Here is a 15,782-nt window from a genome sequence, read left to right as displayed (position 1 = left end):
AGGACTTGAACCACAGGAGTGTGGTTCCAGAGATGCCCATCATTCTAAGGGTAGACAGGAGAATCTGGTGGTTAACTGTCAAAAGCAGCAGAGAGATCCAGCAAGATGAGTACTGAGGAATTGGAAGCTGCTCTTGCCAGTCACAGGGCTTCATTAACCTGGAGCTGGGCAGTCTCAGTTGAGTGGCCCCTTCTGAAGCCAGATTGGTTGCCATACAGGAGGTTGTTCTGTACAAGATAAATAGAGAGTTGGTCACGACTCGACTCGACTTTTCATTTAGAGAAGTTTTTTTTAAGTGGTGGTCTTATCCAAGCCTGCTAAAATGCTTTGGGAAATGTACCAGAGTGAATAGTGTTGTTAATAATGGGAGTAAGTGAAGGTATGGCTTAAGAAGAAATAGCTTAAAGGCGGTGAGTGGGGATAGGATCAAGTGGAATAGTAGTAGTATGATTGGAAACGATAAGTTTGGAAACGTCCATCTCCGAGAGTGGAGAGAAGGAGAAGAGAGAGTGTGTATTAGTCGTTATGAAGTTATCATCAGTCTGCGGTCATTAGAGCTATATTGACAATAAGCTTGATAAAAAATAATAATAATAATGATAATAAAGACAAAAGAAACATCAATATCAAAAGTTACAGTGAGCATCTTGTGTGGCAACAAGCTGCTTTAAATACTATAGTGCATCTCATCCTCGTGTTCGTGTGTCTTGCTGTGAGATGTTTCCCTGCTCTTCCACCAAAGCAGAGTTCTCAAAAAGATCTGGGGGGGACATATGGTTACATGTGATTTGCCACTGCAAGGACAATCATCTGTCCTTCCTGTCTCCTTGTAGCACTGTCTTAGGCATTTTAGATTGTGGATAGTGGTTTATTGCCCTGACAATGTTTGCAGTCCTCATGCCTCCCTGCAGCAGGACTATGGCATGTTCATGCAGGTGATTAGGAAACCGAGGCATCTTTCTTCAAGTGTTTTTCCGAATCACTAGAAAGTAGGGATGTGAAACTTTGGGTAGACAGCGATTCAATTTGATTCACGATTCATAGGTTTTTGATTCGATTTAAGGACAATATTTGCTAATTTAGAATGTTTAAATTTCAAATGCAATAAGAGTTCACAATTAAAATTGATTTGATTTGATTATAATGATTTGATTCTGCATTCTTTAAGTACATTCACATTATTTAAATGCTTCCACTAAATTCTTTTAAAAGCTTAGTCAGGGGGCAAATCACACATGATCATATAACTTTGAATTTGCTGTAAGAAATAAAATACACTGCTGGAAAATAATGAATCATTTTTTAATCTATAATTTTTTTCCTAATGACAATTTTATGATTGTTTTATATACTATAAACATAATTTTTAAATTTTCTGCACAGAATAAGGTAGAAAATATACGTTATAGTTTCTCTACTGTGATAAATTGTCAATTAGCTCTGCATTGTTCATTTATATATATATATATATATATATATATATATATATATATATATGTATGTGTGTGTATGTGTATGTGTGTGTGTGTGCGCGCATGTGTTTTTTTTTTTTTTGCTTAAGCAATTTTCTCATCAGTTTCCTATCAGCTGTGACATAAATTGGAGTGTTTTTTATATTTTATACAAATTTAATACTTTCATTTCAAATCTTACATTTAATCTATAAATTAAATTATAATAATGTTATTATATGTTATCAAATTAAATAATTTAACTGAAAAATACAATTACATTAAATAATATTTCAATTTATGCTTGTCCAGTTTCTTTGTGTAATTCCACCATTAAGTGTGTTTCTGTGTGTCTATAGGGGATGGAGGACACAGAACAGCTCCAGGAGATGCTGTTGGAGAAGCAGGATAGCCAGCAGTACCAGGCTCTAACCCAGATGGACAGAGAAGCAAAGAGTCCTATTTCTGAAGATGAAAGTGTACAACTAGTCACCAAGGATGAAGATCAACCTGTGCTCCATAATACATATGAGCATGCAAATGGGAATGTGTTACCCTCACTTCCACAAGATTGTGCACCACTCAAATCAGAGGATTGTGACGTGTTTCCTGTTGCCACGATGCCGCTGCACCAAGGTCATCCTCTCCCCAACTCTCACACACCGGAGCAATGGCAGCATGGGATGCTGGAATACAAGGTGCCTTCGGGTGCCCTTGCAAATGTTGAACAGTCTAAGCCAAAAGAGGGCCAAAACCAGGTGGGAATGGTGCTGCCCACTCTAAAGCAGAAACCCGTCATATCTCCAGAAATCCCAATCGATAGAGCTGACCCCCCTAAAAAAGAAGACACCTGCTTCAGTTTTAATCCCCTCCTCTACCCTAGGGGTAATCCTGGCATCATGTCCCCATTAGCTAAGAAGAAGATGCTGTCCCAAGTCAGTGGAACAGGACTGCATAATAATTACCCATACGGACCACCACCTCCATTAGTCAGTAGGAGGTTGTCCGGCAGTGGTACAGAAGGGTCATCTTCTGGACAGCAGAGCTCCCAGACTCCTTCCGCTGCAGAGACCAATATGGTGATCAAACGGCCATCAGTTATCCAGCATGCTCAAGGTTTCAAGTCCAGAGGTAGCGAGGACAGGAGGTCCTCAACAGAGTGCTCTCTGAAAGAGGGGTGTAATGAGGGAGAACCAATACCCCAGCCACAGCCTACCTTGATAAGAGAGCCATACCTTATAAGGGCTGAGCCCCATTCCAGCATGGAGAAATCTGCTGAGATGCCTCGTCCTGGCCAGGCTCCCAGCTTCCTGAGTGACTTTTATTCATCACCTCACCTTCACAATCTAAGCCGACAAACCGAGCACCACCTGAGCAAGGAGCAGATAAGCAAGTACCTTAGCAGAGACATGTACCCTCGGGACTGTGAGACCGCCCAGGGCTTTCCCCCAAGCCAGCATCCCGACAATGTGGGTTTGAATTACAGTGCCCGGCTAAGTCAGAAAGAAAAGGGACCTCCTGCAGAAAGGGTAACAGAGGAGCAACCAACTGATTTGAGTCTCCCAAAACCCTCTCCACACAAACTGCCTCTTTCCACATCCTCTCTCTGTGGCATCCCACATCCCACAATACAGCAGGACATTAAAAACTCCTCTCTCTTTCAAGCAGGCAACAGTCAGAGTTCAAGCATAGACTACAATCCTAGGGCCTGTCGTGTTCCTCCTATGAGCGTATCCACATCTAAAAAGGTAACCGAATCTCACTCAAAGGTCATGGAGAAAGCACACAACAGCAGGGGAGAAGAGACTTTGGGTTACAAGATCGATGAGATGGCTCGGCCCATTCTGAGCTCCAAAAGCAGCCCGCAGAACATCTGCACTGCACGGCCACTGAAAAGGACCCTTGAGGATTTGGAAAACGCACCGTCGGAGAAGAAGATCCGGGCTGTGACACCCTTGCACTGCTCAAAACAAAGAGATGGTCCAGGGAAACCAAGGACACCGGAGGCTGACAGTGAGTCCATGAAGCCGGCAGAACCAACTCACACTGCACAAATCAGCAGTTACTCATTGGAAGGCCACAAGATCCCCTGGCACTCCCACCTGTTCCAAGGGCTGTATCCAGGGACATTTGTATCTCAGGTCCAGGACATGTGTGATAGCTTGGGCTCCCATGTTACCCCAAGTTACTCCCATCCACTGCAGTACTTGAAGAACCAGGCTGTTCTGTCACCCCTCATGCCACCCTTCGCGATTCATTCCTTAATGATGCAAAGACAGTTCTTGGCTGCCAATCCTGCTCACATTTACAGGCACCAAGTGGGCACCTCATACGGGGACATTCTGCACCCTGGCCTCTACCCCATGTCAGCCCTTCACCCCCAGCCAGCTTTCAGTCCCCCTCAACTCTCTTCAGTGCATCCCAGCACTAAACTTTCCTAGGTGACATAGTCTGATATTCCCTGGCCGGACCCACACAGCCCATGCTTAACTCAGACTTGATGCTCCCCAGAAAATCCCATCAAGCATGGGCACACAATGTATCCAGCGAATAGCAGTGTTTTATAAACGCTTTAACACGGGAGCAGTTATTTCTGTTATTTACCTTCTTGCCACTCACGTTTATGATTTGCACATTTCTTTGAACAGGGGCCAACTGGGCTGATCGTGGCTTGTTCTCACCGCACTGTTTGAAAGCGTCAGTTGGCTTGTTCGAAAACATGTTGCCTTGGCACAGGTGCCCAAGTGGAGATGGGCATGATGTTCACGGAGGCACCCAAAGGAAAGTCGAGTGACAAATCAGTGCAATGGGACAGTGCTATTTCAGTCCATTCTGAGAGCTCTTTTATCTGAAACACTATGATACAATAACGCAAGAGCTGCCTGGGTAAATGTTGGACCTTTTCCAGTTTTTGCTCTTGACTGTATGTTTTTGTTGCTGTTGTTATTATTTTTTTTTATGTAACAGTGTGGTAGTTTTATATGTTTATTTTTCAATGCTACAAGGGTTAAGCAATGAGATATCACATTTGATACAGACGCAAAAAAGAGACCCAAGTATTGCAGTTTGGAGTAGGGCTGTGCAAAAAATCAAATGCGATTTTCATGCAAATCTCATCAGTAAAGACGCTCCTTTAATTAGAAGTATATCTCCAGCACGTGTGTTCAGATCAGGGTTGCCATTTTTTCACAACAAATCCTGCCCTGTTGCTTCTCAAAACTAGTCCAAAACTAATCGCGATTCCAGGAGGTTCCCAGATACAAAAATTGCTTCCCGGGGTTAAAATATAAGTTTCTTTTTTGGCATGGTTGTCTTGGTAAAATTCGCATTTTAGGGGATAAATATCACGTTATTGGTATTGGGGTTGCTTCAAACCACGGACATGAAAAACAACTGCAGACTTGGCAACACTGGTTCAGGTGGAGTGGCAGTTACTACACAGAGCCGTAGTCTACCGACAACTAACACAAAATCGACAAAGAATCGCCACCGATTTTAAAATCGATTTTGTGTAGATTGTCAGTGAATTAAGGCTCGGTGTAGTAAATGTCAACCAGTGTTGCCAAATCTGTGGTTGTTTTTCATGTCCGGGGGTCGAAGCGACAATACGAATAACGTGATATTTAGCACCTAAAATGCAAATTTTACCAAGGCAACCATGCCATAAAACTTACATTTTTACCCCGGAAAGCAATTTTTCATCGGGGAACCTCCTGGAAATGCGATTGGGCTAGTTTTGGACTAGTTTTTAGAAGCAACTGAGCAGGATTTGTTGTGAAAACCTGGCAACCATGATCTGAACGCACGTGCTGGAGATATACTTCTAATTACAGGAGCGTCTTTACTGATGAGATGTGCATTAAAATCGCATTCGATTTTTTTGCACAGCCCTAGTTTGGAGTGTTACACAGTTACATGTAAATAAAACAAACTAAGCTTTCCTTGAAGGAATCTTAAATGTCAGTGATACAATGTGCTTCACAGGCTTCTTTGACCACTGTCTGCTGGCTCCCTATCAGCTCGTCTCATGCCCAGCCAAACTCGCTCCTAATCAACAGAGCAATGTGGAATGGGTTTTTTCAAATGTAGGACCGAGGTGCTTGTACATAACCTTCACAAACTGAATGCATTTTGTATCATGTCCACTCACTACTGTAATTTCTGATTGCTCTGAACTGCGGCGCTACAGAGCGATTTTGGACGGTGAGAGGATAAAATACAGGACTACTTAAGTGTCAGAAAGTGAGTTTTGTATTTGCTGGTGTACACTTGTGCTTGCTTACTCAGAGGACTTTTTTATCAGGAGATAAAACTGAAATTTAAATCTACATTTGGGGGAAACATGTTTTAGGAGCACTTAGATAAGCCCACACAGGCTTTTCCAAAAGTTTCTGTTTAAGGATAGCTAACCGTAAAACTTTTAGATACTGTTTGAACTTTAGATCTGTAAGTGTTGGCAGCAGGCAAATTTGCGTCTATATTAAATGAAGTGTGACACTTGCCAGAAAATAATTTTTAATTAAAAAAGCATGATTTCTTTGCACAAAAGATTTTGGGAAAGTACCAAGAAAATTTGAAAAGCAACACACAGTTCTCCTAGGGGTAATCAATTATATAAATTTTTCTTTCTTTTTTTTTTTTTTTTTTTTTTTGATGTATTAGTAGTAGAAACTAAACTTCAAGAAATGTATTTACTCCAACAACGTTTGGAGTAACACTCAAGGTTGCTATGTAACATTTTGTAATGAGTAATAAACAGTTTTATAACTTAATACAACAGTTTATCGATGCATGTTTTCATAATATCTGCCAAGCTACTTTATTTTTTAACTGAAAAATAATAGTCATCTTAAAAGGATTGTTCACCTAGAAATGGAAATTCTGTCATCATTCATTTTGCTCCAACCCTGGTCCATATAATTAAAGTCAGCAGGGTCCAATGTGTCATTGTATTGGCAAAAGCAGCCATATTCCACAAGTGGTGTTTCACAGAAGAAAGGATGTCATAAAATTTGCTATTTTTTTTATTTTTTTTGCTATTTGCTAAGTAAATGATAATAGAATTTAAATTTTGGAGTGAACTGTCCCTTTAAACTTTCGCTGTATTAAAAAAAGAAGTTTGGACATTCTTCAAAATATCTAATTTTGTGTTTTACAAAAAGTTTTACATATTATTCACCTTGGGCCTTTAAATTGTGGTTATAAATTACATTTTATGGTGAACGTAAATGAATAAGTGATTGTACTAAATTAATGCAATAACTAAGCCTATTTCTCTTGCATACTTTATGCCATAACCTTCGGCTACACAAAAAGAGTGTAGAGTACTGGACATAACTATGGATTAAACTATGAAACATCATTTGTAATATATATGTACTGACAAAAAAAACAAATGTTTATCTACATAACACAGCCATGCAGAGAATTTCACACTGCCCCAAAGTACTCAAGCAAACACTGAAAAAGCACTGTACTAGGACACATCTGCTCTAGTTTACCCTGTTCATTATAATTGTAATGAGCACTGGGAATTTTGTGGCCCCATAATAAGACTGTTTGTCAAGAGCACTTAAAGTGTCTCTTTCAGTGTAAGATTGTCACAGCCAGCTGCACGTTGGAGGTTAGAGTTCAAACTTGACTGTTCAGACTTCAAAAATCTGGCCTAAATCTTTTAGCTGCTGCAGGAATGCAGTTTTGCCGCCCTGCTTTAAGGTTAAACACTTTCGTTTTAAGCCTCTGCCACTGTGTTTTACCACATGATATGTATATACAGTATATAGCATGCTTAAAATAGCAGCAGTTGACCAAATTATCCACTGTATATTTAACTTATATTTCATGAAGCATTTTTATAGATGCCATTATAATAGTTATTCCACAGCTGGGTTTTGCTTATAATATTAAATGCCATCAAGTTGCATAGCAAAACTTTTTGTACCACTTAAAACACTTAGTAATAAATAGTTTTAGGATAGCAAGCTCACCATGAAACAACTGCACTTCATTACGAAATAAAATACACTCCAAATGTTTTCCAAGCTTTTAATACTCCCACCAGTGGTTGAATTAAATAGATGGTGAAAAAGGCAAGGACATAATTACAGACCTCTATGTGGAAATTTGGCTTTGGGGAGCCCAGAAAAACTTCTCAACACCATTTGAAATCTAAATTATATTATTTGTGAGTACATCTTGCTGGTGACATGTAAAGTTATTTGTTTGACACTGTGACCAACTTCTGTTTGGGAGTGTAGTTAAGAAATTGGTCATGGGGAGAAAAAAAAAAAAGTATGATTGTAAGAACAGCGCTGGTCCCCACAGCCCCAAACCACCACGTGAGGCAGAGTGCCATTAAGTGTTTCTCAAACTCACTCAGACACGGTTGCCTGTTGACTCAGAAGGAAAAGGGCATCTGACGCCATCTCTGTTTCCTGCCTTTGAATGTTTCTGTGATTAAAATACACATTTGGTGCAAAATGTGGAAAGCCTTGGCTGTACCGCAAATTGTTTCCACACTGAAACATTTACATTTATATACACATCCTATTGAACTGCAAATAACTCAATACATTTATTTTTGATTGTCTGTTTGTACCCAACCCAAGCTAAAGAACAAATAATTGTTCCTTTTACTCTGGAGGCTTTATAAGATTGAATATCTTTTTGAAATCCTTCATTTAATCAAATCAGACTGTGAGTTCACAATCATAAATATGTTGGTTTCCCATCCTCCACAAGTGCTAACCCAAGAGGTTTCAATCTGTGCAACTGAACCATTACACTCCTTCAAAGTATTAAAACAGAAATAAATCCTTTGCACATAAACCTATGTGCACGTGCATAAAGACAAATTACTTTTGCATGGTCGGACTCAACAGTAAAAAAATTTAAGTAAGTGCATAGAGTGAGAGAACGTGTACAGTACAATGTCAAATAAGAATTCAATAAACAAAGAATCATCAGTTTGCTGGATGTCATCTGCAGCACCGCTGAGCTTGAGCAGAGCGCCCCCTGCCTGCCAAAGGAGAACACTTAAAAGCATTTAAGACATAAGCATAAACCTACAACTGCTAGAAAATGTTTTTTTTAATGTTTTTTTTTTTTAATTAATTAATTTATTGTTTTATTTTTATATATTCCTCAAATTAAATGTGAAAATAAGCACAGTGTCCCTGCTGAAATACAACAATTTGAACTGAAAAACAAATGATAAAATCAGTGGTTAGCTTCAGCAGCCATAAAATGCAAGCCTTGACTAAACCTGTTATATAAAACCTAATCCAATAACAGGCTCTGTTATACCTCTGCAATTTAAGGTATAGTTAATTTGTCAATATTAACTATAATTGCAGTGACACAAGATTAAAATGTGTGCCTTATCACTATTTAAGCAGACTAATGAACAATAACTAGAGTGCTGTTCAGAGTGGATGCAGTTCATTGTTTGTCTGTCCTGATGGCACAGCTGTTTGTGTGAGCTTCTACCCTCAGCAGCAGCTGTGCTCTTCAATCTGCTGGCCTGTGCACTATACAGCCAACTATTCATCCCACTACAATATACTGCTTCACTTTGTGGTTGTCTTTGCAGTTTTTTAACGTTGTAAATCATATATTCATAAAGTATATTTTAGTTAAGCTCAGTTTAGTTGCACACAACTCATAAGTATGAGTGTAGCTTATATATTTTGGGAGAGGATAGTTAGCTATGCCGTTGACAAATTTTGTCAGTTAACTATAGAGCATTAGTGGTTACCCAATATCTAACTTTCTCAAAGCAACCCAAATTAGACTTGTAAGGGTAATTACCATCATATTTCAATGCAAGATACACTGTGTTGTAAGTGCTGTAGTCACATAGTGAAATATTGTGTTTATGGGAAATACAAAGGGAATAGAAATAGAAAATTAAAAAAGGGCCAATAACAGAACCTTGAGTAACCTCATATACTGTAAGTGATTGGGGCCTAGAACTTTCCAGTGTTAACGAGTAATATTCTAGTTTTAAGACATGTTATAAACAATATCAATTAATTTCATTATAAAGTCCATAAAAATGACATGAGTAAGGTTATAAAATGCAGCACTGGGACTAATATGCAAAGATAGTACTACTAATCATATTAGTAACACATTACAATAAGGTCTTATTTGTTAACATGAGCTAACATAAACATGAACGATGAACAGTTGTATTTTTTTCAACTAATGTTAGCAAAGATTAATAAAGGCTGTAACACATGCATGCTCATTGTAAATCTTAGTGTTAAACAAATTACAATAAATTCTATATAAAATAATAATAATATATCCATGGACACTTTTTATGGAGTGCTAGCACCATGCACTGGCAAACTGTAATCAGTAAATGTAAAAAATAAAAGAGTTAAAACATCTTTCTCTATGGGCCGCATATTATTACAATCATTTTACTATCATGTTACGATCATGGTCTGCGCTCTCCAAACATTTTTAAATCATATTACCAACCAATGTTGGAGCTGCTTTTGAAATACTCCATTCTCCCTCCATTGGTTTGGCTTGTAAAAGAAACTACTTATGAATCTGTCTGACTTCTCCAAACATTGACTCAGATCAACCACAGGAAAACCACCAGTCAAAAAGTCACCAAGGAAAAAATAACCTCTTGGTAAATGCTCATGTATTTTACACAAATTGATGAAAACAAGATTAATTCTATAATGGAGGGTTCGCAGAAAACACAGATTTTGAGTTTTTCTTTACTTAAGCTTTTTATTTGCATATACATACTCCCTTTGTGATTTGTTTTGGAATATGAATCATAATGTAGTGTTCATCAGAATAATCAAGCCCTTTAAGGCCTATTTTGATATGAACTCATAAAACCCCCATTCCCCACCCTTAATCTTTGGTTCTTTAAGGGATTGTTATTATATTAATATTTAAATGACAATCTGCTTAAATTATTAGATAAGTGATACATGATTGCCCTCAATTTCCCTTATATCTAAAGGACGTGTAATGTTAATGCAACAGCAGTTAATCATCAACATTATTGATGATATTCAGCCAAGACTCAGTCTCAGCAGTGAAAATGGATTAGCCCTCTGGCAAAATCACTAAATTCATATTTTAAAACATCTTTATATATATATCAGGAAGGCAAAATGAAGCACTGTGTTTAATTTGAACACTTGAATCGACTCAATGCTGCATGATTGATGCTGGTAAAATATTTATCCCATAAAAGAAACAATTCTGCACAGTTGGATATGTACTCTTGTGAGCCAGCGGTTTCAACCTTGGGTCAAAGTCAAAGCATTAACTGCTCTGCCCAGCTGCTGAAATGTGGCTCTGTGTGTAGAAAGTCTGACTTTATACTGCTACTTTCTGAAAAGCAGAATCTTACTGACCGTGCCAGGTCTACCAACACACTTTTTTCTTTGACAGAAGGCACTACATAAATCCACACTACTATAAACATCTAAGCCGAGCCAGTATTCAGGGGTGTGTTTCTCACAAAACAACGTAACTCACAGATTAACTGTCACAGTTTGATGCATAGTTGGAGAAACTAGTCACAACTGTTTCCCAAAACCTTAGTAACATGATTGCACCTCTGTCGTTTGAACCGCGTTGGTTCAACAATATAGGACTGTTGTTAATGATTTGACATGCAGGTGGTGGAGTAATAGGTTCAGAATTGATTCAAGATGCTTCTGTAAAGAACATCACTACTACACTGTTTTTTGTTACATTTTATTTTGATCGTCGGGTTCAGGTTCCCTGGCATGCTATACTCCAGGGCATTTATGCACATGCACACTCTTCAAAAATGGTGTTGATTATGGACACGCTAAAATATATAGATTGAAACATAAACATTCAGTTGGAATGAGTGATATACAATGTACTGCATGTTAGTCTGCTTAATGACAGATTAAATCCACACCATACTAACAGAACATTATGCTTCTAACTACAAATCAAGAAGGTTGCAATGCTTTTGAATGTTCGTTTGAACAGTGGTTTCAGTCTTTCTACTTCAGACTTACACATTTAATTCAGTGTATAACTTGCTGTTTCTTCTACACCAAATTTGCTCCAGCATATTATTCATATTAGCATGAGATTTCCGAAGAATCGTGTGACACTGCAGACAAGCTGCTGAAAATTCAGCTTTGCCATCCCAGGAATAACATTTTAAAATATATTAAAATAGAAAAATATTATTTTCAATTATAATATTTCACATTTTTGCTGTAATTTTGATCAAATAAATGCAGCCGGTTGCACTTTATTTTATAGTATGTGTACTTACATGTACTTATAGTGTACTTACAGTGTATTTACCTAAGAAAGTTCGGTAACACTTTATAATAACTGCACACTAGCAATCATTAATTTAGCATTAGTAAACAGATAATTCATAATTTATAAAGCATTAATAGACAATAATAAGCAGTTTATAAATACAGATATAAATGCTTTATACTTGATTTAAAAGCATATCTATAATGTGTTTAATAATTGTATTTTCATACTTTATTCATGATCAATTTATCAATTCTCAATGAAGTATAGCATTATTTACACACCAGTTATTTAGGAGTTGCCAGTGATTTATAAGATCACAAGAAATGTAGTAAATTCAGGTAGTTATAAAGCATTTAGTAGTGGTCAGTTAACTATTTATGTGAGGACTAATCTAAAGTGAGGACTAGTTATGCCTTGTAAAGCATTTATAAAGGATATTTAAAGGCTCAGTTATCTTCTAAACAAAAAACAGAAACAAACACAATGATACAGAACATAGAAATAGAAACAGCCTTTAAATATCATTTGTAAAATCTTTACAAGGCATAAATAGTCCTCACTTTAGATGAGCTCACATAAATAGTTAACTAACAACTACATATGTTTTATAACTACCTGAATTAACCCTGAATTACAGTAGAAATACATGTTAATAAACCATTTATTAACACTATAAGTAACTATTACTATATGTCTGAATAAAAAGATGTATGAATGCACATTTAAATAGTTTATTAATCATTTTCTTACAATTTCTAAGTGATCTTATGAACCACGGACAACTCCTTAATAACTGGTGTGTAAATAATGCTATACTTAATTTAGAAATGATAAATTGATCATTAATAAAGTATGAAAAAACAATTATTTAATACATTATAGGTATGCTTTTAAATCAGGTATAAAGCATTTATATCTGTATTTATAAACTGCTTATAAATGTCTATTAATGCTTTATAAATGATGAATTAACTGTTTCCTAATGATAAACTAATGATTAATAGCATGCAGTTATTATAAAGTGTTACCGAAAGTTCTGGTAATACAAGGTAACTACATGGGGTAGGGGTTAGGTTTAGGGGTAGGTTCAGGGTTAGTACCTAGTTATTACACAGTTATTGAAATGACTAAAATAAGTACATAGTATGTACATGAGGAACAGGACTGTAAAATAAAGTGCATTTGCACTGTAATGCATGTTCTGCTGAATATGACTGACAGTACAGAGATTAGTTGCTTCATGCAGGCTCTGTCTATGCGGGAATCAAGAATGGGATATGGACAAGGGAGCAGCCTGACTACAGAGCTGTTTTGAATCATTATGAACAGCCCAGAGGAGGACAGAGTGAAGAGGCCAGAGGGAGACGCTCGGAGGCAGAGCTGCATTAATGGCATTGCCTCGGAGGAGGCTCGGGTACAGCAAGGAGTAATTAAACAAGCTTTAGGAGATGCATACATCAGTGTGTGTCTTACCTGCTGATCCAGGATCTGCCGCTAGTCTACCTGATAAGAGAAATGACACCAGGAACAATGACTTCCTGAAAACCTGCCTGCCTGAGGGAAAAGAAAATTAATGAAGTGAGAGTTGCCAAATGAGCACAACCCTCAGCCTCATCACCCTCTCATCTTAGAAAAAAAATGGTAATAAAGTCATAGTTAGATTCTTTCTAATATGTAATGATAATAATAAACAACTTGAAATGATTCAAACACATTTAAAGAAGTGCTGGGGATGCTATTTTGCAACTGTAGCAATAGTTTAAACCAGTGGTGTACACTCCTGTTCTTGAACTTCACTGTCCTGCAGAGTTTAGCTCTCCAGTCAAACAAAAAAGTTACAGAGGTTTTAGTTCATGAGGATGATTTATGAGCATATTTCTATCTAAATTATATATTTCATATAACATGCTGAACACCAACAATCTAAACTATAAATCTAAACAAGTTGTGTTCCAAATTTGAGATTTTTATTTCTAAAAAGCTTTTCGTAAGATTGTATACAGGCCCAGGACTAAACTTTTCCCATTAGATGCCAGCAGTACTTTGCAGGGATACACAGAATTGTGATTCACAGAACAGTATAATTTCTCTCTTTACAGGCGCAAAGACACGCGCACATTTTTTTGTTCACTCATACAAACCACACTCTGACATCCATAACAACACACCCACACAATTCTAATTGCATAATTTATCCAACTGGCTCTAAAACACAGCAAAAGCAGAAAAGGGGAAGGGGTAGAAAACCCCATTGCTTTATAGGCCAAACCTGAGAAAATAGCAGCATTGTTAAAAATAAATAAATAAATAAATACATACATTTTGAAGCTTTGCCAAATAGATTGAAAGTCTATTTATAAATGAATGGCCTTGGGATTAAAAATAGCAAATGGGTTAAATGGGTTTCAATTGGGACATTTTAGTCCTTATATGGTTCTGAATGTAAATATTTTGTGTCATAGTGTTAAAATATATCTATTAAAGAAAATGAAGGTGAAATATTAAACTTACTTCATATATAATTGTTAACATTTTATAAATAATATAAATTTACAAACAAACCAAATCCAGAAAAAAAATGGAAATTGAATACAGAATTTGGGAGAAAGAATAAAGCAGATTTCATAGGGCCCTAACTAGAAGTGTTATTCTTTATTTGAGAAGGCTTGGTGCGATGCACAGATCAAAAGACCATTGAATATTTTCTGACTTCCTTTCCTGACTCTTCCACTGAATTTTAAACAGTGCTGTACTGTCAGACAGAACCGAAGACATGAACTTTGGTTTTGATCATGATTCCCTTGACATCTGTTAACCCTGCTCCCTCACATCCTGTCTTTCTCTTTCTTAGCCCCACTTTCTCCCACTGTATTTTGAAAAACAGTAATAATTTCTTCAAAGTGCTGCTACACACACTGCATTTATGATATACAAAATACTCACTCATTATTACACCAAAATAATTTGTGGTTATATTTAGACAATTTTGCTACTTTGTACCAGGTTTGCTTATAAAGTTTTAAGTTTAGTACATTTTATTTCTATGGCGCTTTTCATAATGCACACTGTTTCAAAGCAACATGATTATTTATTTAAATATGTGTTTATTATTCATTTATTCTTTATGTATCATTAACTTGTGGTACAGACCTAATTCAGTCTCAAAGAGTTTATTAATCACATGAATAATTAACAATTTATAATCCAGCTTTTGATGTTGATGAAGGTTTTCAGGACATTTAAGATCTGCAGTTTGGTCGAATTTAATCCAAAGCAGATGGACTATTTATTTTATTTTATTTTTTCAATGTTTTGTCATGCATTTGAATGCATACAAGTCAACTGTTGCACAAAATGTCAAACAAGTAAATTATTTTTAAGTAATGCAATATTCAGTTGTTTCTATGTAGCAACTATCACAACTGACCCACTCCATAATCCAGCATTGTCTGCTCCAGTGAGTCTGTATTAAAGCTTTCCTAAAGTCCATTTTAGGAAGATACAACTGTCTGAGACATAAATATTGTCAACTGCAAAAAAAAAAAAAAAAAAAGCTGTTTTATGCAACGTATGCATTTATTTAATTTGATTAATAAAAATGTTAATATTATTTTGTTGATCAAATAGCAGTTATAAGGTGTTTTAGCATGTTATATATCAAATTAAATTAGATAATCTAAAAGCATAAACATAATAACTATGTTATAATCAGTGGTTATAAACCTTATTATTCATAGTACTATTCTAGCTTTCTTTTTGAAACAGTTTTATTGGTCTCTACTGTTAATAACATTTGAATATGTAATTTGTAAAAGTATATAGATGGTTTTACAAGCTTTTACCAAAACAAGCTGAAGACGGATAAAGCATAATGGTTTGTATTGTTAAGATCTGTATGTGCGTTCTGAGATACTTCCAGTGATATGTGGGATAATAATGTCAAGCCTTATTGCCTGCCAAACTGATCAAACAATTTAATTTCTACAGCTAAATCATCTGTGGTGTCTGCTGGAAATCTGTTGTAAATCAAAC

At 36.5% G+C, this 15,782-nt stretch overlaps 1 protein-coding gene across 1 annotated transcript in view; it reads left to right on the top strand.

The window, feature by feature from the left end:
* LOC127969180 (AT-rich interactive domain-containing protein 5B-like) overlaps positions 1 to 6,228 on the top strand; it is a 103,193-nt gene extending 96,965 nt beyond the window's left edge. Inside the window, exon 10 of the mRNA XM_052570962.1 lies at positions 1,811 to 6,228. Within this exon, the coding sequence (XP_052426922.1) occupies positions 1,811 to 3,892 (2,082 nt within the window). The 3' untranslated portion in view covers positions 3,893 to 6,228. The remainder of the gene's footprint in view (positions 1 to 1,810) is intronic.
* Positions 6,229 to 15,782: the final 9,554 nt, after the last annotated feature.

This window comes from Carassius gibelio, chromosome B12 (genome assembly GCF_023724105.1).
Source record: "Carassius gibelio isolate Cgi1373 ecotype wild population from Czech Republic chromosome B12, carGib1.2-hapl.c, whole genome shotgun sequence".
Lineage (NCBI taxonomy): Eukaryota > Metazoa > Chordata > Actinopteri > Cypriniformes > Cyprinidae > Carassius > Carassius gibelio.
The sequence above is the reverse complement of the archived record's forward strand: the minus strand, read 5'-3'. Positions and strand labels throughout refer to the sequence as shown.